The sequence below is a fragment of the Bombina bombina genome, chromosome 1 (assembly GCF_027579735.1).
Source record: "Bombina bombina isolate aBomBom1 chromosome 1, aBomBom1.pri, whole genome shotgun sequence".
Lineage (NCBI taxonomy): Eukaryota > Metazoa > Chordata > Amphibia > Anura > Bombinatoridae > Bombina > Bombina bombina.
This window is the reverse complement of record NC_069499.1, coordinates 1,203,151,965-1,203,179,692: the sequence shown is the minus strand read 5'-3', so window position 1 is coordinate 1,203,179,692 and position 27,728 is coordinate 1,203,151,965. Positions and strand designations below refer to the sequence as shown.

The window sequence follows — 27,728 nt, the reverse complement described above, 5'->3', positions numbered from 1 at the left end:
TTTGTATTGCATTCTCTAAGGCTGAGACTTGTTGAGGCATCATAAAAGTTTTATTTCTTTCATGTAATTAGCAAGAGTCCATGAGCTAGTGACGTATGGGATATACAATCCTACCAGGAGGGGCAAAGTTTCCCAAACCTCAAAATACCTATAAATACACCCCTCACCACACCCACAAATCAGTTTTACAAACTTTGCCTCCTATGGAGGTGGTGAAGTAAGTTTGTGCTAGATTCTACGTTGATATGCGCTCCGCAGCAGGTTGGAGCCCGGTTTTCCTCTCAGCGTGAAGTGAATGTCAGAGGGATGTGAGGAGAGTATTGCCTATTTGAATGCAGTGATCTCCTTCTACGGGGTCTATTTCATAGGTTCTCTGTTATCGGTCGTAGAGATTCATCTCTTACCTCCCTTTTCAGATCGACGATATACTCTTTTATATACCATTTCCTCTACTGATTCTCGTTTCAGTACTGGTTTGGCTTTCTACTACATGTAGATGAGTGTCCTGGGGTAAGTAAGTCTTATTTTCTGTGACACTCTAAGCTATGGTTGGGCACTTTTATATAAAGTTCTAAATATATGTATTCAAACATTTATTTGCCTTGACTCAGGATGTTCAACATTCCTTATTTCAGACAGTCAGTTTCATATTTGGGATAATGCATATGAATAAATCATTTTTTCTTACCTTAAAAATTTGACTTTTTCCCTGTGGGCTGCTAGGCTCGCGGGGGCTGAAAATGCTTCATTTTATTGCGTCATTCTGAGTGCGGACTTTTTTGGCGTAAATTTTTTTTTTCTGTTTCCGGCGTCATACGTGTCGCCGGAAGTTGCGTCATTTTTGACGTTTTTTTTGCGCCAAAGGTGTCGGCGTTCCGGATGTGGTGTCATTTTGGCGCCAAAAGCATTTAGGCGCCAAATAATGTGGGCGTCTTTTTTTGGCGCTTAAAAAATATGGGCGTCACTATTGTCTCCACATTATTTAAGTCTCATTATTTTGTGCTTCTGGTTGCTAGCTTGTTCTATGGCATTTTTTTTCCCATTCCTGAAACTGTCATTTAAGGAATTTGATCAATTTTGCTTTATATGTTGTTTTTTCTATTACATATTGCAAGATGTCCCACGTTGAAGCTCAGTCAGAAGATACTTCTGGAATATCCCTGCCTGGTGCTGGAGCTACCAAAGCTAAGTGTATCTGCTGTAAACTTTTGGTATCTGTTCCTCCAGCTGTTGTTTGTACTGTTTGTCATGACAAACTTGCTAATGCAGATAATATTTCCTTTAGTTCTGTTACATTACCTGTTGCTGTTCCGTCAACATCTAATACTCAGAGTGTTCCTGATAACATAAGAGATTTTGTTTCTAAATCCATTAAGAAGGCTATGTTTGTTATTCCTCCTTCTAGTAAACGTAAAAAGTCTTTTAAAACTTCTCATTTTTCAGATGAATTTTTAAATGAACATCATCATTCTGATACTGATATTGTTTCTTCTGATTCAGAGGATTCTGTCTCAGAGGTTGATGCTGATAAATCTTCATATTTATTTAAAATGGAATTTATTCGTTCTTTACTTAAAGAAGTCTTAATTGCATTAGGAATTGAGGATTCTAGTCCTCTTGATACTAAATCTAAACGTTTAGATAAGGTTTTTAAATCTCCTGTAGTTATTCCAGAAGTTTTTCCTGTCCCTGGTGCTATTTCTGAAGTAATTTCCAGGGAATGGAATAATTTGGGTAATTCTTTTACTCCTTCTAAACGTTTTAAGCAATTATATCCTGTGCCATCTGACAGATTAGAATTTTGGGACAAAATCCCTAAGGTTGATGGGGCTGTCTCTACTCTTGCTAAGCGTACTACTATTCCTACGGCAGATGGTACTTCCTTTAAGGATCCTTTAGATAGGAAAATTGAATCCTTTCTAAGAAAAGCTTACTTGTGTTCAGGTAATCTTCTTAGACCTGCTATATCTTTAGCGGATGTTGCTGCAGCTTCAACCTTTTGGTTAGAAGCTTTAGCGCAACAAGTAACGGATCATAATTCTCATAGCATTATTATTCTTCTACAACATGCTAATAATTTTATTTGTGATGCCATCTTTGATATCATTAGAGTGGATGTCAGGTATATGTCTCTAGCTATTTTAGCTAGAAGAGCTTTATGGCTTAAAACTTGGAATGCTGATATGTCTTCTAAGTCTACTGTGCTTTCCCTTTCTTTCCAGGGTAATAAATTATTTGGTTCTCAGTTGGATTCTATTATCTCAACTGTTACTGGAGGGAAAGGAACTTTTTTACCACAGGATAAAAAATCTAAAGGTAAATTTAGGTCTAATAATCGTTTTCGTTCCTTTCGTCACAACAAGGAACAAAAGCCTGATCCTTCATCCTCAGGAGCGGTATCAGTTTGGAAACCATCTCCAGTCTGGAATAAATCCAAGCCTTTTAGAAAACCAAAGCCAGCTCCCAAGTCCACATGAAGGTGCGGCCCTCATTCTAGCTCAGCTGGTAGGGGGCAGATTATGTTTTTTCAAAGAAATTTGGTTCAATTCCGTTCACAATCTCTGGATTCAGAACATTGTTTCAGAAGGGTACAGAATTGGCTTCAAGATAAGGCCTCCTGCAAAGAGATTTTTTCTTTCCCGTGTCCCAGTAAACCTAGCGAAGGCTCAAGCATTTCTGAAATGTGTTTCAGATCTAGAGTTGGCTGGAGTAATTATGCCAGTTCCAGTTCTGGAACAGGGGCTGGGGTTTTATTCAAATCTCTTCATTGTACCAAAGAAGGAGAATTCCTTCAGACCAGTTCTGGATCTAAAAATATTGAATCGTTATGTAAGGATACCAACATTCAAAATGGTAACTGTAAGGACTATCCTGCCTTTTGTTCAGCAAGAGCATTATATGTCCACAATAGATTTACAGGATGCATATCTGCATATTCCGATTCATCCAGATCACTATCAGTTTCTGAGATTCTCTTTCCTGGACAAGCATTACCAGTTTGTGGCTCTACCGTTTGGCCTAGCTACAGCTCCAAGAATTTTTACAAAGGTTCTCGGTGCCCTTCTGTCTGTAATCAGAGAACAGGGTATTGTGGTATTTCCTTATTTGGACGATATCTTGGTACTTGCTCAGTCTTCACATTTAGCAGAATCTCATACGAATCGACTTGTGTTGTTTCTTCAAGATCATGGTTGGAGGATCAATTTACCAAAAAGTTCATTGATTCCTCAGACAAGGGTAACCTTTTTAGGTTTCCAGATAGATTCAGTGTCCATGACTCTGTCTTTGACAGACAAGAGACGTCTAAAGTTGATATCAGCTTGTCGAAACCTTCAGTCACAATCATTCCCTTCGGTAGCTTTATGCATGGAAATTCTAGGTCTTATGACTGCAGCATCGGACGCGATCCCCTTTGCTCGTTTTCACATGCGACCTCTTCAGCTCTGTATGCTGAACCAGTGGTGCAGGGATTACACAAAGATATCTCAATTAATATCTTTAACACCGATTGTACGACACTCTCTGATGTGGTGGACAGATCACCATCGTTTAGTTCAAGGGGCTTCTTTTGTTCTTCCGACCTGGACGGTAATTTCAACAGATGCAAGTCTGACAGGTTGGGGAGCTGTTTGGGGGTCTCTGACAGCACAAGGGGTTTGGGAATCTCAGGAGGTGAGATTACCGATCAATATTTGGAACTCCGTGCAATTTTCAGAGCTCTTCAGTCTTGGCCTCTTCTAAAGAGAGAATCGTTCATTTGTTTTCAGACAGACAATGTCACAACTGTGGCATACATCAATCATCAAGGAGGGACTCACAGTCCTCTGGCTATGAAAGAAGTATCTCAAATTCTGCTATGGGCGGAATAAAGCTCCTGTCTAGTTTCTGCGGTTCATATCCCAGGTATAGACAATTGGGAAGCGGATTATCTCAGCCGCCAAACATTACATCCGGGCGAGTGGTCTCTTCACCCAGAGGTATTTCTTCAGATTGTTCAAATGTGGGGTCTTCCAGAAATAGATCTGATGGCTTCTCATCTAAACAAGAAACTTCCCAGGTATCTGTCCAGATCCAGGGATCCTCAAGCGGAAGCAGTGGATGCGTTGTCACTTCCTTGGAAGTATCATCCTGCCTATATCTTTCCGCCTCCAGTTCTTCTTCCAAGAGTAATCTCCAAGATTCTGAAGGAATGCTCATTTGTTCTGCTGGTGGCTCCAGCATGGCCCCACAGGTTTTGGTATGCGGATCTTGTCTGGATGGCCTCTTGCCAACCCTGGACTCTTCCATTAAGACCAGACCTTCTGTCACAAGGTCCTTTTTTCCATCAGGATCTCAAATCCTTAAATTTAAAGGTATGGAGATTGAACGCTTGATTCTTAGTCAAAGAGGTTTCTCTGACTCTGTGATTAATACTATGTTACAGGCTCGTAAATCCGTATCTAGGGAGATATATTATAGAGTCTGGAAGACTTATATTTCTTGGTGTCTTTCTCATCTTTTTTTCTGGCATTCTTTTAGAATTCCGAGAATTTTACAGTTTCTTCAGGATGGTTTGGATAAAGGTTTGTCTGCAAGTTCCTTGAAAGGACAAATCTCTGCTCTTTCTGTTCTTTTTCACAGAAAGATTGCTAATCTTCCTGATATTCATTGTTTTGTACAAGCTTTGGTTCGTATAAAACCTGTCATTAAGTCAATTTCTCCTCCTTGGAGTTTGAATTTGGTTCTGGGGGCTCTTCAAGCTCCTCCGTTTGAACCTATGCATTCTTTGGACATTAAATTACTTTCTTGGAAAGTTTTGTTCCTTTTGGCCATCTCTTCTGCCAGAAGAGTTTCTGAGTTATCTGCTCTTTCTTGTGAGTCTCCTTTTCTGATTTTTCATCAGGATAAGGCGGTGTTGCGAACTTTTTTTTTTTACATTTTTACCTAAGGTTGTGAATTCTAACAACATTAGTAGAGAAATTGTAGTTCCTTCATTATGTCCTAATCCTAAGAATTCTAAGGAGAAATCATTGCATTCTTTGGATGTAGTTAGAGCTTTGAAATATTATGTTGAAGCTACTAAGAATTTCCGAAAGTCTTCTAGTCTATTTGTTATCTTTTCCGGTTCTAGGAAAGGTCAGAAAGTTTCTGCCATTTCTTTGGCATCTTGGTTGAAATCTTTAATTCATCATGCTTATGTCGAGTCGGGTAAAACTCTGCCTCAAAGGATTACAGCTCATTCTACTAGGTCAGTTTCTACTTCCTGGGCGTTTTGGAATGAAGCTTCGGTTGATCAGATTTGCAAAGCAGCAACTTGGTCTTTTTTGCATACTTTTACTAAATTCTACAATTTTGATGTGTTTTCTTCTTCTGAAGCTGTTTTTGGTAGAAAAGTACTTCAGGCAGCTATTTCAGTTTGAATCTTCTGCTTATAATTTAAACTTTATTTTGGGTGTGGATTATTTTTCAGCGGAATTGGCTGTTATTATTTTATCCCTCCCTCTCTAGTGACTCTTGCGTGGAAAGATCCACATCTTGGGTAGTCATTATCCCATACGTCACTAGCTCATGGACTCTTGCTAATTACATGAAAGAAAACATAATTTATGTAAGAACTTACCTGATAAATTCATTTCTTTCATATTAGCAAGAGTCCATGAGGCCCACCCTTTTTTTGTGGTGGTTATGATTTTTTTTTATAAAGCACAATTATTCCAATTCCTTATTTTTTATGCTTTCGCACTTTTTTCTTATCACCCCACTTCTTGGCTATTCGTTAAACTGATTTGTGGGTGTGGTGAGGGGTGTATTTATAGGCATTTTGAGGTTTGGGAAACTTTGCCCCTCCTTGTAGGAATGTATATCCCATACGTCACTAGCTCATGGACTCTTGCTAATATGAAAGAAATTAATTTATCAGGTAAGTTCTTACATAAATTATGTTTTTATCCTTTTTAAATTGCTTACTGGCTATAGCCGTACCTTTAAAATCTGGTTAATTGCTAAATATCCGGATATAATTTTAATGGTAATATTTGGCTAAGATTGTATTAAATAACCATTTGTTAGTAACACATATTGCATAGTTGGTTCATGCTGGTTTATTTTATTTTGTTATAGACTTCACTGTTAGACTTGTACCCATAGAATCAAGACAAAGTGTAGTGGCATATTTTATTTCATACTGTATCAGAGAACTTGTTTTATGTATAATTAAGTTGTATATCGCTTGTTAATATCTTGTTTAATGTTTAATAAATCTGTATATATTTTTCCAAACTGAATCCTCTTTACTCCACAAACTTAATCCGCTGTGTAATGTTTAAAAAGATATCACCTGTATATGGGAGATTACCGATGAGACAGTAGTAAACTATTTTGTAACCTATATATATATATTAACACATTGGAGGTTACTGCTGAGATAGTAATAATTAATAATGTAATCTAAAATATACTACACCTTGGAGGCACGGCTGACATCAGTGATACTTTTCACAGCGATATTATTTTGTGTAGTAAATTTGTAATTTAATAACAAAATTATATTGTGCAAACTGATTTCATAGAAATTAAACAAGCATTTTTATCTTATTAAATACCATACAAAAATAGCTATGTCCTCAACAAAAAGCAACGCTAGCGCTTCTGTATATGATGAAAATGTGCCCTCCCCAAGATCCTCTGTTCATGAAATGGTTCAGGCAGGAACTCTTAAATTTGAAGCCATGAGCCACCTCATGGACAGGCTTGATATTGGGGATGATGTATACACGTATATTCAGGGATTTAAAGCTAAAGGTTTAGTTAATGATATGTGGGTTGAAGATGGTGAATTATACCAAGTTTTACTGAAGCTTAATAAATGCGTGGAATTAAGAGGACGCGATTAAATAATTTTCAAAACTTGGTCGATCCTAATGTATTTGAGCTGTGAGATGTCTAGCCAAATGGCAGGGCAAAACAGACAATTAGGACAGCTAAGGGGTGAAAATTATTAATTGCGAGAATTTGAAGAAACCTTTGTTAACGGAAAGTTAGAGATTCTAGAAGCTAATAAAAAGATGTCTGCCTTAAATGAATATAATCAAATATTAATGGCTAAATTTAAAGCTTTGGAAGAAGATTATGAAAAATGCCAAAATAAAAAAAAAAATTAAAAGCTAGATATCGTGGGGCTGAAAAAAATATGAAGAGGAAACAAATTAATTAAAGAGACAAATCAGGAACAATAAGGAGCCTTTGAATAATAACACTAGTGCTGAAATTATTAACTCCATTAAGGACTGAGTCAGAAGTGAGTTTCAAAATATAAATCAGGAGGATAAACAAAAGTCCCCAAATTATGGCCCTAATTCAGACCCAGAGATAACTTTTCACCTTAGGCAATTACCTAACTCTGAAGAACAAGATAATTATTACACTTCAAAGGAAGAGGTCAGTTACTATTGCAGGTCAGAAGGGGGGGCTAGCTTCTCAGACAGCCCATATCAAAATGCACGGGTGAAATTTCAGCATAGTAAAGATAGAACAGATAAAGGGCCCTCAAACCCAAACAATAAGAACAAAATGAAATCCGGTAATGTACTTAATAAAGTGTATGACATCCCTACGATAATCAAGTTCCTAAGTAAAGCAGTACACCCATTTTCCAAAAGGGGAACCACTTGCATAATTGATCAATTAGAGACTTATGAAAATGCCTTAGCTGTATTAAATGTGAATTTCTGCCATGGGTATTTGAGGTTAAGCATCATAAATATTTTGCTTCACTAAAAGATATGAATGTCAAATCTTGGAGTGAAATAAAACAAAGGTGTAAAAGAGAATTCGGCCCATATCGTACAGCGGCCGCGGCTAAGGCAGCAATATACAATTTGAAATGTGGCACCAATCAGAGCCCAATTGAATTCCTTTCTGCACTGAAAGGAACTTACAGTATGGCCGAAAATTATCCCAAATTTGAGAGCTCAGAATTTGGTAATTTATTTTATGAAGCCCTACCCCCTCATATCAAAGTAAATTTAGCTAGAGACTTTGATGAAAATTGTTCATTAGATTGGCTGATAAGGGAAAGTACAAAATGATATGCCATACAGCAAACCACTGACCATGGGAATAAAAGAGAGCGAAAGCCCAACCCTAAAGAAGTGGCGAAAACTAGGGTGTCACCTAGCCCCCTAAATTTAGAATCCAAAAAGAAGACTTATGCAGAAGTGGCCAGAGAAAACAGGCCTAGCCCACAAGGTTTTGAATATGCCCCTTCCCCATCAAAGGCTGAGGCACAGAGGGAATATACCCAAGAGGGGGGGCATGACCAGAGAAATAGGTATCCCCAAAGAGAAGAATACCCACAAGGCAATAGGTATCCCCATAAAGATAGATACAATAAGTGGCACAGATATTCTCAGGTAACCAATTGCCCGAGTTAAATAGTGCACCCCAAGAAAATAACACAAGACAAGCTGAACCCCAGGGGCAACCACGCCAGGATAGACACAGCGGCCCTGATTCTGAGGGGACCCAATGGTCCAGGAATCACTACTATGGGGCATCAAGAGATAGGCCCAGGGGTAGAGGTAACTTGTATGATCAAGTGGATCAGCTTAGTACCCAGTTAAATCGATTGAGCGAACAATTCGCTAATATGAGTCAAGCGTTTACGGCTCAGCCACCGAATAATACTTTTTTTATAGGTACAGCCAGTGGTCAACAGTGGGCCACAGGAGCAGTCATAAGTACTCAGATATTATCTGAGGGGAGAGAAATATCAAATGAAATAATGAATGATGAATGAATGATGAATGATACTAATCAAATTCTGTCCCTACAGCCCAGCAACGAAAGGCCTGAATGTCATGACAGGTGTCCCCAGTCTGGAAGTATTAATGACGCTTCTAGTTTTCCCTAGGCATTATTCCCACAGATGAACGCGCAGAACAATCCCTACAGGAGGAAGTATCCCCTAACTGCAGTGCAGTATACAGGAAGCCTGTTATCCCTATTACAGAGGAGGCGGTTGATAAGGATTGTGCCGCGTCAGATGATGTAATGAATCTGAGTAAACCATGGCAAAGTCCACCAATGTTTAAACATGATAGCTTTATGTGTGAAATGGTAGAAACTGCAGGGAGATATTATGTAGCAACTGAGATCCAGGATTCTGTTACTAACCCTATCATGGGGTTAATTGATACTGGTTCTCAGGCAACTATTCTATCCCACAGGTATTACACACAGCTAGATGAGCTAACGCCCAACAAACCTAAGCTAAGAAAATTTGATGGTTCACTAATAGGTGTTGGGGGTGATCCCCTCAAAGTTTGGGGTACGGCATGGTTAAAGCTAAAGCTAGGGAACAGGGTCATAAGACACCCTGTCATTATAGTGGATCTGCCAACTGATCGTTTAATCATTGGTATTGATCTCCTGAAGCGATTAAGCACCATAATTGATTGCATAAATAATAAAATTTGGTCACAAGTAAAAAGACCTATTAATTATGAGCGTTCCAATATCTCTCACACCAGACATAACTGTCACGTGGTGGAAGAGAAGCCAGATGCTGTGGAGATTAATTTCAGGAATAACTCTGTACCTGAAGTAACTATCCTGCAGATAGATGATCAGACTCCCCTAAGTGGCTCTGATGATCATACTTTTAAAATTCTGCCTGGAAAGATAGCCAATATCTCTTTAGATGGTGATATATTAACAATCTCTCTCCACAAGGGGGACCCTAACTCCCCTAAAGGGGGAGAACATTCACAATTCCTCGCAGAAATTGCAAAAGTTAAAGAGGATCTATTTATCCCTATGCAGGTGCATGACCTTGGGAAAACCAAGTATGCCAAATTGAGTTTAAAACAGGAAGCTAGCTATATAAGCGAAGGCTTATTAGTGCAGATAGCAGAACCTCAGGTGATTAAATATCTTTCTCCCCAAGACCACTGTGTCCATGGCCTGACAGCTCTGAAAGCTATAATATCACAGCTAAATGTTTATTATCTATCTCTATAGGTAATAAATCAGCAAAGCATCTGTTTTTAGTTTTAAATACTCCCCATAATCAACTATACATTGGCAATGATCTCTTACATAGATCTGCCATACAAATAGATTTGATTAACTCTTGCCTCTGGAGCAGGTTGAAGGGGGACCCTGAAGTATTCCAGGATGAAAATGCAGCCCTGAAATCTAATCAGCACTTGCCATATGCAGTGAATATGCAGGTGTCTAATGATATTGTAATCCCTGCTGGGGCTGATAAAAATAGGTCAGAAATTAAAAAATTCTGAAACACTAATTTGCCTCTTAGACTGCAAAATCTGGGTATAACAATGACCCACACTTCCATGGTAAATATTGGAAATATTCCAATACATGTTATTGTGCGTAACATGACCCCACAGGATATCACCTTATCCAAGGGAACTACCATAGGATATGCACTGGAATCAAGTTATTACACTTTTGGATTCCAGAATAATATAATTGGGCTAATACCTGAAGGATATTTAACTGAAGAACAATTAATAGGACAATCCGTTGCATCTACGCCAGAGGGACTATTTACAATTCAGTCTATTTATCCCTTCAGCTCAGAGGAAGGCATCTGTAATATTCAAGAAGAGTCATGGGGCAATGTAAATTATAATCAAGGAGACCTCACCTCTAGGTTAGAAGAAGCCTATGAAATAGGACAGCCTGAAATTTTTCCAGGATTTCAGCAAATAGTCGAAGAGCAAATATCTTTAGCTAATGGCTGTTCCAGTGATGATGAACGCCGACAGCTACGAGAACTCCTGATGGAGTACAAGGATATTTTTGCTAGGAATTCTTATGAATGCGGGACTACAGACCTGCACATTTCAAGAGTCCAAACAGATCCCAATGCACCACCCGTCTTTGTTAATCAATACAGACTTCCTTTAGCCTCATATGATTCTCTTGCAGAAATCATAAGGAACCTGGAAGAAAGGGGTATTATCCGACAGGGGCACAGCTCTTATAACAACCCTATTCTAGGGGTTCTCAAGCCCAATGGACAATGGCGTTTGTGTGCTGACTTAAGACAGCTAAACAAGCGAGTATACATGTCTGGCTGGCCTGTGCCATACATTGACCAGTGCCTAGCACAGATGTAGGGATCCAAAATATTCACTGCCATTGATTGTGCACAGGGGTTTTGATTTTATTGATCCAGTAATTAGTTCATCAAGAGGCAACAAATACATGTTGACAGTGGCATGCCTATTCACTAAATTGGTAGAGTGCATCAGTGCACCTAAAAATAGTGCTGAAACATGCGCAGCATTGCTCATCAACCACGTGTTTTCCAGATTTGGTTTACCCCAAAGAATTGAATCTGATCGGGGAACCCACTTCACCTAGCGAAGTGATGACCAAAATGTGGAAAATACTAGGGGTTATAGAAAGCTCCATATTGCATATAGAGCTGCCTCAAGTGGTGGTGTAGAGCGTTACAACCAGTCCATTGTGAAAATCCTCAAAAAGATTGTGAAACGGGTAAAGACTGGGATGTAAAACTACCTCTGGTCCTAATGGCATTGAGAGCAACCCCAAGTAGTGCTACTAAGATGTCACCTTTTGAACTGATGACTGGTAGAAGAATGGTTCTACCTCAGCATTTACTGTATCGCACCTCAGACCAGATTTTAATAAATGCTGCCACTACACATCAGTATGTAGAGAACCTGAGGAAGCATCTGCAATATGCTTTTGCATTTGCTCAAAGAAACATAGAGAAGTCCACAACTGCCGCTAAAACTTATTATGATCTTAAAACTTCCAGAATGGAATATGAAATTAATGATAAAGTTTATCTTTATAACTTTGGAAGAGATCAGGTTAAGGAGAAGAAATTTCTTCCATCATGGAAGGGTCCTTTTGTCATTACGGACAAAATATCTCCAGTGGCCTATAAAATAAGGATCCCCAAAAATGATAGTTTTATAGATAAATGGGTCCATATTAGTCAGTTGCGAGCGTGCCTTCCTAGGTCCCAATTACAAATCATAGAAGAGGGATTCAATGATATACCTATACCACTGTAGTGAAGGGTAGAACATCAGATATAAATAAAGTAGCTCAGTGAGTAAAGAACTTGAATTCCTGATGATATGTTTGAAGGGTGAATTCCAGATACTCGTCTCAGTTGTCTCTTCCTAGTAGATACACGATCCGATCCAGACCTGATGATGATGAGAATGATGCCATCAGAGGAGGAACAGATGTTGTGAGCCCAGATTGAATGACTACCTCGGGAGCACAGAAGATGACTACACTTCAATCTAGAGATCTACAGGAAGACAGCCAGATGATAGCAGGACCCCATCAGATGACAGCCGAAACCCATCAGATGACAGCAGGAACCCATGAGATGATGACAGGATCCCACAAGATGACAGCAGAGGTCCTGCCAGTGACCAAACCCCAGGAGGATGGGGATACCACCCCTAAAGAGTCCACAGGACTGAAGGCTCACCAATGCCACAATGTTTTAAGGCATTCCAATAAACCCCAAGAGAAAGCCAACATGCTTCCAAAGGACACCATGATTAAGGGAGTGCCTTGAAATCACATGATAATTTGCTAAACTCAAAGGGGGTTATTATAAGATTACATTTCCTGCACCAAATACAAAATGGAGTGCCACCATCAAGCCCGGAGGTGAACTGAAATCCTCAGCTTGACAGGCAGTCATTTGGCCTATACCTGATATGATACGTTGAGATAAAGACTCAACACAAGAGTTTTTTAAATAGTTGCTCTATCTGGATCCGATAACAGGTTGATCACACTTGATCCATCATCTTGCTGCCGGCTCCACTATGAAATTTCCAAACCTGTCTAATATTCTCAGCCGGAGATTCTTCTCCCCTGATGCTGCAGGGCGGCCAGGAAATGGAGAGGGGTTGCTGACTGAATATACCAGACGACAGGGGATATGTTGAGTCATAGGCACAGTGAAAAATATTTAATTTCTTATCATTATAGGCACAGGGAAAATATTACATTCCTGATAACAGAAACATCATATTTTTTCTTTTATTGCAAAATATGCTATAAAGGTCTATTCAATGGCTTAAACCTGCTTTCAAAAGACTTCCTACTCAGCCCCCCATTGTTAAAACTTCTGCTACACCCAGTCTCTAAAATTAAATCAAGCAACACCAATTGTTGTTTGGACCTTATCTTATAGACACAATTCAATGGAAATTAAACATTTGTCCATGACTCATAAGATAACAATGTAAGTTATCTTGGATCACATATGTCCAGAGATTACCACTTGGCCAGGAAAGACCCCTGCTGTTTGTGAACACAAAAGAGAAATACAGGTGGAGTCCAATTGTCTAGAAAATATTGTGAATAAACTTACAAACACATGAGCCCTCATTCACATGTTAATGAGATGCATGCTAGTCTAAATGACCAAATTCAGACACTCCCTAAATTGAACTGTGGTACAACAATGTTTACTAAGAAAATAAATCAAATTTTGAAATATAAGAAATTAAAGGTTAGAGTGGTGTATATAAGAATTGGCACATAAAATTTTGATAAATAATGCCCCACGTATCTAAACGTATAGAGAAATGAAATATATAAGGAAAGACATGTAAAAATGACCAATATTGCATTATGTGTGTATAAGAATCATATGTTTATATATATATATATATATATATCACTGTGTATCTATACATATACAGTATGTATATATATATATATATATATATATATATATATATATATATATACACATATATATGCATGTGTGACTTGTACATTTATGTATTGTATATAAATATATATATACTGATTACCTGACCAAATTATACTCCCAAATATCACAATGCATTGAGGAGTCATGACAGTTTAACATATACTAATGAGAAACTATAAAAATACTATATAATTCATTATGCCTCATCTGTAATATACACTTATATATGAGATGCCCACATAAGAAAATTCTATTTATATATATGCCTTATGTATAAGTAAGTGTCTAAATTAAATCATATGGATTTAATTTTTAAACTGGTACAGTTGTAGTTCAGGATAAATTGGGCCACTGAGAAAAAAAACCTTGTCTGCATGAAATCAAGCTGGAAGCTCTGTCTAAATTTTCCCTGAATCATGGCTACACCCACACTAGATTTTTTGGTACCCTTGGAACTTTGTTTGTTTTTCCTGTTTGACTGAAATACTTTTTGGGACCGGGTACAGAGGGGAGCATACTGCTGACTAGAGTTTACTAAAGGCTTGGAGGGCAACATTGGTGGGGAAGTATAAAAATTCTCTAATTATATTTAAGCAGTTATTGCATTTAAAGTCCTACTTAAGAAAGGCAGTATATAATTATAGGCCCAGTTTTTTATATGTACTTACCCCTATAGGTAAGGTTATATTAGTCTAATAATCTAATTCACCGAATAATACAAGAAATCTTGTCATAGATAGTGTTCATTTAAATTAGTTTATTGTAAGGAAAACCCTGGGCATTATGTTTAAAAATATTTAATTTTATTTGTATTGTATTCTCTAAGGCTGAGACTTGTTGAGGCATCATAAAAGTTTTATTTTATCCTTTTTAAATTGCTTACTGGCTATAGCCGTACATTTAAAATCTGGTTAATTGCTATAAATTGCTAAGTATCCGGATATAATTTTAATGGTAATATTTGGCTAAGATTGTATTAAATAACCGTTTGTTAGTAACACATATTGCATAGTTGGTTCATGCTGGTTTATTTTATTTTGTTATAGACTTCACTGTTAGACTTGTACCCATAGAATCAAGACAAAGTGTAGTGGCATATTTTATTTCATACTGTATCAGAGAACTTGTTTTATGTATAATTAAGTTGCATATCGCTTGTTAATATCTTGTTTAATGTTTAATAAATCCGTAAATATTTTTCCAAACTGAATCCTCTTTACTCCACACTCATAATCCGCTGTGTTTAAAAAGATATCACCTGATTAGAACAACTGAAAAATAATACAAGTATATGGGAGATTACCGATGAGACAATAGTAAATTATTTTGTAACCTATATATATATATATATATATATATATATATATATATATATATATATTAATTAACACATTGGAGGTTACTGCCGAGATAGTCATAATTAATATTGTAATCTAAAATATAAAACAATCATATACCCCAGTTAAACTGGCTGGCATAATCCATGTAGCACCTTGCCCTCTGCCCCTACCTAGGCATATGTGGGTTAATTTGATAACTGTTTTTCTAAAATGTATATATGGATACGCAATATGATTTCTGGGAAGCGTTATGGGTATAATTAATTTTATTAAGATATTGTAGTTGGGGAGTTTTGGCTTCCAGCAAGGGGCTACATATGTGGTTGTTCTTTCCTCAGGTCTCCGTCTCCCCCATACTGGTTTCTAGGCAGTAAACCATTGGTATGAAATGGAAAAACACCAATATCTAAGTAGTCACTTGGCTAACTCTGCAGTCTCAAGTTTTTGTATTAACCCTTTAGAAGCTAGTTGAAAAAAATAGAATAAATCATGCTTTTGTATACCACGCCACCTGCCCACTGAAGTGCTACAGCTTTTCAAGACCCTCCAAGCACTCTGAATACTTCCTCACTAAACCTGGTTGATGCTTACTTCTATGCAGCAACTACCATCCTGTAAGTTAGTGATTCTATGAAAGGCTAAATACTCTGTAAACACATATTGGATTTAAAACTGACTTTCATATTCAGGGAATAAAAGTGACTTAGATAGGAATTGTTTTAATATTGGTAAGTTCAAAGATACATGCGGGCACTTAAAAGGAAATTAAACCCAAACATTTTCTTTCATGCTTCAGATAGAGAATACAATTTTAAACATCATTCCAATTTACTACTATTATCTAATTTGCTTAATTCTTTAAGTATCTTTTGTTGAAGAAATATCAATGTACATGGGTGAGCCAATCACACGAGTCATCTATGTGCAGCCACCAATCAGCAGCTACTGAGCCTATCTAGATATTCTTTTCAGCAAAGGATATCAAGAAAATGACGCAAAATAGATAACAGAAGTAAATTAGGAAGTTGTTTAAAAGTGCATGCTCTTTCTAAATCATGAAATAAAAAATGGGTTTTATGTCCCTTTAAAGGGACATTCCACCCAAAAATTTTCTTTCATGCTTCACATAGAAAATACAATTTTAAACAACTTTCCAATTTACTTCTATTACTTAATTTGCTTTATTCTCTTGTTATCCTTTGCTGAAAGGTTTATCTAGGTAAACTCAGGAGCATCAAATAACCTAGCTTCTAGCTGCTGATTGTTAGCTACATAAACATACCGATTGTAATTGGCTCACCCATGTGTTCAGTTAAAACCCAGTAGTGCATTGCTGCTCCTTCAACAAATGATACCAAGAGAATGAAACAAATTAGAAAATAGAAGTAAATTAGGAAGCTGTTTAAAATTGTATTCTCTATCTGAATCATGAAAGAACATTTTGGGTTTCATGTCCCTTTAAATGGACATTAAACCCAAAAAATGTATTTCATGATTCAGGTAGAGAACAAAATTTAAAACAACTTCCCAATTTAGTTTTATTATCTAATCTGTTTCATTCTTTAGATATTCTTTGCTGAAGAAATAGCAATGCACATGGGTGAGCCAATCATACGAGGCATCTATGTGCAGTCACCAATCAGCAGACACTAAGCCTATCTAGATATGATTTTTAGTAAAGGATATCAAGAGAATGAAGCAAGATAGATAATAGAGGTAAATTAGAAAGTTGTTTAAAATTGCATGCTCTTTCTAAATCATGAAAGAAAAAAAACTGGGTTTCATGTCCCTTTAATGCATTAGTAGCAAAACATTGCCATATAGTTGATTTATTTTGCTCCCTTTTCATGTAATTTAAAACAGATTTCAAATTTTAAGACTTCACAGGCTTAAACATGCTACATATGTTCCTAAATGGACAGAGGTGATAAAATAAGGAACTGCAAAACAACACAAGTTTTACTAACAAAATGATAGTGACAAGCCTGGTCTACTGCAGTAACATGTTTAGATTAACTCCTCCAAAAAGGAGAAGCGAGGGCAGCTTAGCTATTGGGAATCAATGACAGGAAAAAATATATTAAATGTATGCACACAGTTTTCACACTGGGCTGATACATTAATCTGGTGAAAAACAACAGAAAAGTCTCATAATTACAAGGTGTTTTATACGAAGTTAAAGGGATATGAAACCCAGTTTTTTATTTAAAAAAGCAGGAATGTAAAGCTTAGGAGCCTGCCCATTCTAGGTTCAGCACCCTGGATAGCGCTTGCTTATTGGTGGCTACATTTAGCCACCAATAATCAAGCGTAACCCAAGTAAGTAAGCTTTACATTCCTGCCTTTTAAATAAAGACAGCAAGAGAACAAAGAAAAATTGGTAATAGGAGTAAATTAGAAAATTGCTTAAAATGGCATGCTCTATCTAAATCATGAAAGAAAACAATTTGCGTTTAGAATCCCTTTAAGGCTTGGCTATAATGAAAGCAAACAAATGCTTGCCTACCAATATCTTACTCTCCTTTTCTCTTTTCGATCTCTCTCACATTTTCTACAACCTTTTATTTCCATCTCTTATTTTATTTCCACGTCTGTTTAATTGTAAGTTCTATGATGTTGCTTACTTGTTATTGTAATGTGTCAGGAGATTTCTTGTTCGGGCAATAGCGCTGTCTGCAGACCACCACAGCGCCACAAACGAAGCCAAAAATATAGTGGCCAAGACACCAATAGCCACAATGACCACGGTCTCCATCTCTCTACGAAAGGTGTGAGTCACATGGAAAGAAGTAAGTGCATCTGAAACAAGAACAGTAAGAAAAAAAATGAAATTACACAAATAAAAACAAGATTGCAATCATAATTATAATATTGTACCCAAAATTTCCTCACATGCTATCTGTCCATTTAATGGGACAGTAAACGCTTTGACCTAGATTACAGGTGGAACGCAAAATTGAGCCCTTCGCAAGTGCGGATATTTGCGCTCTACTTGTAATACCCAGCACACGCAAATGTGCGCTGGTATTAGAAGTTGAGCCCAATGCGAATACCGACCTCGCATTGCATGGAAGCTTTGCGCTCACGAGCTGCAGGTGGCAATGATAAATGCAGAGAGTGTATGCTGTCGGCATTTATCGATGTGCGGCGGACATGGTTGGCTATAGCGGATCATGTCTGTCCGCACATATATAAATAGACTCCTATGTGTATATACACATAACACATAAATATATATGTATATAAGCATATACATATATATATCAACTGAATACACAGTCCCTTTAACCGCTTAAAACTGCTTCGTGCAGTTATTTTTTTTTAGAAAATAAAGTCGCTACAATTTATTATTTTAATTAAGGAACCTTACACTTTATTTTGGGGGCAATTGGGGGACATTTTTTTTCATTAGAGATCTAATCTCTGGTAAATGAATTAGAGCGCATAGTGCTACCGCAAGCTCACTGTAGTATTAACCAGCCACTTGTAATGGCTGGTTATTTAACGCGCAGCCGTAAACGGGCAAAAAGCTTAAGTTGAATGCTGGGAACCAACCTTTGTAATCTGTCTTAAAGGGACAGTCTACAATGATTTTTTCTTGTTTTAAAAGATAGATAATCCTTTTATCCAGGTTTGCATAACCAACACAGTATAATATACTTTTTACCTCTGTCATTACCTTGTATCTAACCATCTTCTGACAGCCCCCTGATCACATGACTTTTTATTTATTATCTATTGACTTGCATTTAGTACTGTGTTGTGCTAAATCTTAGATAACTCCTTGGGCGTGAATACAATGTTATCTATGTGGCCCACATGAACTAGCAGTCTCCTGTTGTGAAAAGCAAATAAAAAGCATGTGATTAAAGGGACAGTTTACTCAAAAATTTTCTCCCCTTTAACTTGTTCCCAATGATCCACTTTACCTGCTGGAGTGTATTAAATTGTTTACAAGTAGCTCCTTTACCCTTATATTGGCATTTGAAATTGTTAATTTAGCATGTGGTATCCCCACCTAGTCTGAAAGTTTGTGGCCAGCGCGTAACCAGCTATAGATAAGCTTTGTAAACACAGCCAGCAGAAGAAATTACACTCCCAGTGGGATATAGCAGAGATAAGGTAATAAAATGTTGATTTTCCATTGTTCTCTCAAAGTATTGGTGATTGTTTTAAGGACAGATATAAGATAAAGAAGCAGGTATGTACACAATGTGATACAGTAATGAGATCTGATTATACCTACAAGCTCAACCTATTTTATTAGGTTGTGGCTTCAAAACACAAAATCAGAGCTTTAATATACAGAAATAAGCCTTAAAAAGCAAATTTCATACATTTTATACTCTGCAGCTGGTAAAAAAAGCAATTGTAAACACATTAAGGGAAAAACTATTTTATAGTATACTGTCCCTTTAAGAGGCTGTCTATAGTGGCTTAGAAACAGGCAGAAATTTAGAGGTTTAAATGTTATAAAGTATATTAATATAACAATGTTGGTTGTGCAAAGCTGGGGAATTGGTAATAAAGGCGTTATAATCTATCTTTTTAAACAATAACAATTTTAGTGTAGACTGTCCATTTAATAGAAGCACATGACACCAACAACACTTTAACGGATGAGTATTTATTATGGGCTTAGAGCATTGATGAAATGCATATGTGTGTGCTGAAGGAAATCACTGCAATTACTTACAGTGCTTCAGATTACAGTACTACTTTGCTTCCTGCAATAAGTCACACTGGAATGATCAGCTCTGATAAAGTGCAGATAACAGGAATTATATCAGCTGTTTTCACTTGTAGGTGCTTAGCCTTTGAAGATTTTAAATTGAATATTATTAAACACTGACTTTTGACTTTCAATTCCTCATCTTTGCACAACCAACATTGTTAGATTTATATTTGCTTTTCACAACAGGAGACTTATAGTTCATGTGAGCAATATAGATAACAATCACCTAGATTACGAGTTTTGCGTTACGGTTTTAACGCTGAAAAAATGGCAATTTCAGCGAAAAAACAGTAACGCAGCCATTACGAGTTGTGTCGGTATAGCTATACCGCAAGCATTTTAGCCTGTAACGCAATGTCAATCCTGCACTCAAAAAAATGACGTATTTGTGTGGGTTTTCCATAGCGCCGGTATTACAGGCTGTGCAGTGAGGCTAAAATGTTTGCGTTACAGCCTATACTGACACAATTTATACCGCCATCTGAGAGCAGTAGTTATGGATTTTGTGTAACAAAAATGTTTCACAAAACTCATAACTAAAGTGTTACAAAGTACACTAACACCGATAAACTACCTATTAACCCTTAAACCACCGCCCTCCCGCATCGCAAACACTATATTAAACTTATTAACCCCTAATCTGCCGTCCGCCCACATCCTTGCCACTATAATAAAGTTAACCCCTATTCCACTGCTCCCCACCACTAACTAAACCTATTAACCCCTAAACCGCCAGCCCCCCACATCGCCACTACTAAAACAACCTATTAACCCCTAAACCGCCAGCCCCACCTACATTGCCATTAATAAATTAAACTATTAACCCCTAAACCTATCACCCCCTAACTTTAAATTAAAATTACAATATCCCTATCTTAAAATAAAAAAAACTTACCTGTGAAATTAAAAAAAGTAAGTTTAAACTACCAATTAACCTAACATAACTATTATACTAAAATTAAAATGACTACCAATTAAAACAATCTAAATTACACATTAAAAAAAAACTAACACTACTAAAAAAATTTAAGTCTAAAATTACAAAAAATAAAAACTACTAAATTATGAAAATAACAAACACTAAATTACTAAAAATAATAAACGAAATTATCAAAAATAAAAACAATTACACCTAATCTAATAGCCCTATAAAAATAAAAAAGCCCCCCAAAATAAAAAATAACCCATAGCCTACAATAAACTACCAATAGTCCTTAAAAGGACCTTTTGTAGGGCATTGCCCTAAAGAAATCGGTTATTTTACCTGGAAAAAAATACAAAGACCCCCCAACAATAAGACCCACCACCCAACCAATCCCGCAAAACAAAAAACCTAACTCTAACAAAAACCTAAGCTACCCATTGCCCTGAAAAGGGCATTTGTATGGGCATTGCCCTTAAAATAGCATTCAGCTCTTTTACATTGCCCTGAAAAGGGCATTCAGCTCTTTTACCTAAAGCCCAAAACCCGAATCTAAAAAACACCCAAAAAGATTTAAAAAAAAAACTAACACTAACCCCCGAAGATCCACTCACAGTTTCTAAAGTCCGGACATCCATCCTGATTCAGGGTGCGAGAAGTCTTCATCCAGGCGGTGTCTTCTATCTTCATCCCGGCGGTGTGGAGCGGATTCATCCTTGAACACATCTGGCGCGAGCGTCCTCTTCATACGGTCCACTGCCGTATCACTGGGTCTTCAATGCAAGGGAGCCTTTTCAAAATTGCATCCCTTGCATTCCTATTGGCTGATTTGATTCTTGAAATTCAAATCAGCCAATAGGATGAGAGCTACTGAAATCCAATTGGCTGTTCAAATCAGCTAATGCTACTGAAATTCTATTCGCTGATTTGAATAGTCAATAGAATTTCATTAGTTCTCATCCTATTGGCTGGATTAAGACTTCTCGCTGCCTGGATGAGGATGGATGTCCAGACTTCATAAACTGTGAGTGGACCTTCGGGGGTAATGTTAGTTTTGTATTAAAATTTTTTTTTTTTTTTTTTAGATTAGGGTTTTGGGCTTTAGGTAAAAGAGCTTTTTTTGTTAGAAAAGGCCCTTTTAAGGGCTATTGCTAGCCTATTGTAGGCTAGGGTTTTTTTTATTTTGGGGGGGCTTTTTTATTTTTATAGGGCTATTAGATTAGGTGTAATTGTTTTTATTTTTGATAATTTTGTTTATTTTTCGTAATTTAATATTTTTTTAATTTTAGACTTAAATTTTTTTAGTAGTGTCAGGTTTTTTTAATATGTAATTTAGTTTTTACACATTAAAAAAATAAGGTTAAAAAATAACCTGCACCTTGCATCTTCTATTTTCACCTCCTCCCATGCTAGACTGCAGGACGTCTCTGTGGCACCAACCCTCTGGAACGCACTTCATTCTGCTATCATACTTTGCACTAATCTGTCCTCCTTTAAACACTCCCTAAAGGCATTTTTGTTCAGGGAAGCTGTTTCATGTATAGAAATAAAGGCACTACAAGCTGTTAGTGTGAGAAATCATGTTGCACTATAGAACTACATCCAGGTCAGAGGTAGGAACAGGAAGTATAAGGCAATGCTATGTTACCATAAACAAACAGAGTCACAGTATTGCATAATAACTCCATAACATCTCCCCTTTTTACATTCAATACAAAATTTACTAACAATTTACCTAAAACAGATCCTGAACATTCTTAGACATAACATACTGCATTACTGGTAGATACACTACAGATTGAGTCTATCTGGGGGTCTTGAAACTCGACCGCTACGCAAGGCCACAGGGATTTTGCCTGGGGAAATTTGTTTAGCTCCAAAAGGTGTTGATAAGGAGTTGCCCTCTTTCCTGGCTGGTGTATTTGACACAGAAGAACTTGCTGGTATAAGAGGCTGCATTCTGTCATCCTCATTGTATCCTTCTGATATGACAGCAGTATTGTCTCTGCCTAGGTGCATTGAGAGCCTCGGAAGCTCAAGTGCAGGATGCTTATAGGCTTGTGTGGTGAGATGTTCTACCACTCACAGGTTCACTCAATTGCGGGCAGTAGAGACTGCCTTCCACATCCACAAGATATTAGCGAGGAGCAACCCTCTGAACACAGGTACCCAGTCTCCAGCGACCAGTCCTGTCACCAGGGAGCGGCTTCATACGGATTGGCTCTCCAATGCTTAGTTCAGGTAAGTCTTTGGCAGACACATCTTATGTCAGTTTGGAGATCTGTTTTCTCCATCGCAGTTTCTCCAGTACCCCTGTTACCACACAAGGTTCAAGTAATTTATTTGCCACTGGCAAAGAAGTCTTCAGCCTCCTTGACATCAAGCGCTGTGCAGGAGTACTGTCCCACCCTTCAGTTGGGGTGTTCCTCCAATGTAGAATGGCTTTCCACTGGTCATTACCTTCATACTTGGCCTTCTTGCAAAGATTCTTCACTATCTTTATAGCTGATTCCGCTTTGCCATTAGCTTGAGGGTGTCGCGGGGAAGAGGTAAGATGCTCAAACCCCCAATCTGTAGAGAACCATCTGAATTGCTCACATGCAAACTGAGGTCCATTATCTGAGATTACCCTGTCTGACTGTCAATGACATGCAAACTGTGCTTTACAACGCTTAATTGTAGTTTCAGCAGACAGGTCGGGAAGGTACTCAATCTCCCAAAAGTCAGAATAGTGATCAACGATTAGTAGAAAATCTTGCCCAGCATAATTCAGTAAATCCATGCTTACAATTTGCCAAGGCTGTGTGGGCAGCACAAGTGACATCATGGGTTCTTTCTGAACAACGGCTAACAAAGTCTCTAATCTCATTTTGCATGTTGGGCCAATATAGGCTATCTCGTGCCTGCCTATAACATGCTTCTCCACCAATGTGACTGGCATGAATACGGGTCAGCATCTCCGATCTTAATTATTTAAGAATAATGACCCTTGACCCCTTGTACAGTACACCATCCTGAATGCCGATTTCATCTCGGAAAGTCCAGTATTCTCTTACAATTAATGGCACCTCTGCCTTTGACTCTGGCCAACCATTCAGAACAACATACTTAAGTGCTTGCAAACTCTCGTCAGTTTCTGTGTGCTGTCTTATCTGAAGCCCCCCCTCTGAGGAAGCGTTCTTTGTGAAACGCGTGTCAGGGGTCCAACAGGAGTAGCCGTGTCTCTCCTGGTTGTCCTTTTAAATTTGCTTACCTTGCTTCAGATTACAGTACTACTTTGTTTCCTTCAATAAGTCACACTGGAATGATCAGCTCTGATAAAGTGCAGATAGGCAGGAATTATGTCAGCTGTTTTCACTTGTAGGTGCTTAGCCTTTGAAGATTTTAAATTGAATATTATTAAACACTGACTTTTGACTTTCAATTCCTCATCTTTGCACAACCAACATTGTTAGATTTATATTTGCTTTTCACAACAGGAGACTTATAGTTCATGTGAGCAATATAGATAACAATCACCTAGATTACGAGTTTTGCGTTACGGTTTTAACGCTGAAAAAATTTCAGCGTAAAAACAGTAACGCAGCCATTACGAGTTGTGTCGGTATAGCTATACCGCAAGCATTTTAGCCTGTAACGCAACGTCAATCCCGCACTCAAAAAAAAATGACGTATTTGTGTGGGTTTTCCATAGCGCCGGTATTACAGGCTGTGCGGTGAGGCTAAAATGTTTGCGTTACAGCCTATACTGACACAATTTATACCGCCATCTGAGAGCAGTAGTTATGGATTTTGTGTAACAAAAATGTTTCACAAAACTCATAACTAAAGTGTTACAAAGTACACGAACACCGATAAACTACCTATTAACCCTTAAACCACCGCCCTCCCGCATCGCAAACACTATATTAAACTTATTAACCCCTAATCTGCCGTCCGCCCACATCCTTGCCGCTATAATAAAGTTAACCCCTATTCCACTGCTCCCCACCACTAACTAAACCTATTAACCCCTAAACCACCAGCCCCCCACATCGCCACTACTAAATTAACCTATTAACCCCTAAACCTATCACCCCCTAACTTTAAATTAAAATTACAATATCCCTATCTTAAAATAAAAAAAACTTACCTGTGAAATTAAAAAAAAGTAAGTTTAAACTACCAATTAACCTAACATAACTATTATACTAAAATTAAAATAACTACCAATTAAAACAATCTAAATTACACATTAAAAAAAAACTAACACTACTAAAAAAACTTAAGTCTAAAATTACAAAAAATAAAAACTACTAAATTATGAAAATAACAAACACTAAATTACTAAAAATAATAAACGAAATTATCAAAAATAAAAACAATTACACCTAATCTAATAGCCCTATAAAAATAAAAAAGCCCCCCAAAATAAAAAAATAACCCATAGCCTACAATAAACTACCAATAGTCCTTAAAAGGACCTTTTGTAGGGCATTGCCCTAAAGAAATCGGTTATTTTACATGGAAAAAAATACAAAGACCCCCCAACAGTAAGACCCACCACCCAACCAATCCCGCAAAACAAAAAACCTAACTCTAACAAAAACCTAAGCTACCCATTGCCTTGAAAAGGGCATTGTAATGGGCATTGCCCTCTTAAAATAGCATTCAGCTCTTTTACATTGCCCTGAAAAGGGCATTCAGCTCTTTTACCTAAAGCCCAAAACCCGAATCTAAAAAACACCCAAAAAGATTTTAAAAAAACTAACACTAACCCCGAAGATCCACTCACAGTTTCTAAAGTTCGGACATCCATCCTGATTCAGGGTGCGAGAAGTCTTCATCCAGGCGGTGTCTTCTATCTTCATCCCGGCGGTGTGGAGCGGATTCATCCTTGAACACATCTGGCGCGGAGCGTCCTCTTCATACGGTCACTGCCGTACACTGGGTCTTCAATGCAAGGGAGCCTTTTCAAAATTGCATCCCTTGCATTCCTATTGGCTGATTTGATTCTTGAAATTCAAATCAGCCAATAGGATGAGAGGCTACTGAAATCCTATTGGCTGTTCAAATCAGCTAATGCTACTGAAATTCTATTCGCTGATTTGAATAGTCAATAGAATTTCATTAGTTCTCATACTATTGGCTGGATTAAGACTTCTCGCTGCCTGGATGAGGATGGATGTCCAGACTTCATAAACTGTGAGTGGACCTTCGGGGTAATGTTAGTTTTGTATTAAAAAAATTTTGGGTGTTTTTTTTTTTTTTTTTTTAGATTAGGGTTTTGGGCTTTAGGTAAAAGAGATTTTTTTTGTTAGAGTTAGGTTTTTTATTTGGCGGGTTTTACTGTTGGGGGGTCCTTTGTATTTTTTCTAGGTAAAAGAGCTGATTTCTTTAGGGCAATGCCCTACAAAAGGCCCTTTTAAGGGCTATTGGTAGCCTATTGTAGGCTAGGGTTTTTTTTTATTTTGGGGGGGCTTTTTTATTTTTATAGGGCTATTAGATTAGGTGTAATTGTTTTTATTTTTGATCATTTTGTTTATTTTTCGTAATTTAATATTTTTTTTTATTTTAGACTTAATTTTTTTAGTAGTGTCAGGTTTTTTTAATGTGTAATTTAGTTTTTTAATTGGTAGTTATTTTAATTTTAGTATAATAGTTTATGTTAGGTTAATTTATAGTTTAAACTTAGATTTTTTAATTTCACAGGTAAGTTTTTATTTATTTTAAGATAGGGATATTGTAATTTTAATATAAAGTTAGGGGGGTTGTTAGGTTTCAGGGTTAATAGTTTAATTTAGTTTTTGCAATGTGGGCGGCTGGCGGTTTAGGGGTTAATAGGTTTATTTAGTGGCGGTGATGTGGGAGGCCAGAGGTTTAGGGGTTAATACATTTATTATAGTGGCGGCGTTGTAGAGGAGCGGGCAGAATAGGGGTTAATAATGTTTATTAATGGCGGCGATTTCGGGGAGCAGCGGACTAGGAGCTAATAACTTTTATTAGATGCGGCGATGTTGGGAGCGGCAGATTAAGGGTTAATAACTTTATTTCAGTGTTGGTGATGTCGGGGCAGCAGATTAGGGGTTAATAACTTTATTTAGATGTCGAGGCGGCGGATAAGGGGTGTTTAGACGTGGGGTTTATGTTGGTGTGTTAGGTTTAAACGTAACTTTTTTTCCCCCATAGACATCAATTGGGTTGCGTTATAGCGATCTCTATTCCTCACTTCAGGTGTTAGTTTTTTTCTAACACCTTCTCCCCATTGATGTCTGTGGGAGAAAGCATGCACAAGCATCGTCAAAAGCAGCCCTTGGTTTTGTGCGGTATGGTTTTTAACGCCACCATATCGCACGCCCAAGGAGACTTTTCAGAAACTCGTAATGGCAGCGCTATGGAGGGTGAAATAATGCAACTTTTGCTGCGTTCGTTTCGCACCCTCTATAGCGCAACACTTGTAATCTAGGCGAATGTGTTCACAAATAGTCATAGTCATGTGATCAGGGGGCTGTCAGAAGATGCCTAGATACAAGGTAATTACAGAGTTAAAAAGTATATTAATATAACTGTGTTGGTTATGCAAAATCTTTTAAAACAATAAAAAAATCTATTGTAGACTGTCCCTTTTAGATATTCAGATTACAAATTACATAATTTAGCATAAATTGAGTTAATGTTAATTTTTGCAACACGTACAGAAACAATTGAATATCAACTCACTTTAGTTTAATGTTGGATTACATTTGAGCTGGGTGGTTAGTGAGGGTGTGTGTGTGTATGTGTGTCTGTATACTCACATACTATACGGCCAAAAGTATGTGGACACCCATACTAATCAGCTATGAAAATCTCAGAAGACCAACATTAGGAATACAGTGGGTTGTACTGAAAAGCACAGTGACTTTAAAGTCTCATAGGATGCTACCTTTGCCCCAAGTCAGTAAGTGAAATTGGATGGCCTCTCAACACCTAAAGATTAACATGTCCAAGTCTGAACTTCTTCTACCCCCCCCCCCAGCT

The 27,728-nt window shown here is 37.5% G+C and overlaps 1 protein-coding gene across 3 annotated transcripts in view; it reads right to left on the bottom strand.

Moving 5' to 3' along the window:
- The window catches only part of TMEM98 (transmembrane protein 98), a 411,952-nt gene that overhangs the window by 318,856 nt on the left and 65,368 nt on the right, over positions 1 to 27,728 (bottom strand). For all 3 annotated transcript variants that reach the window (XM_053700182.1, XM_053700186.1, XM_053700183.1), the window contains one exon: positions 17,697 to 17,871. In XM_053700182.1, the coding sequence (XP_053556157.1) occupies positions 17,697 to 17,871 (175 nt within the window). The remainder of the gene's footprint in view (positions 1 to 17,696; positions 17,872 to 27,728) is intronic.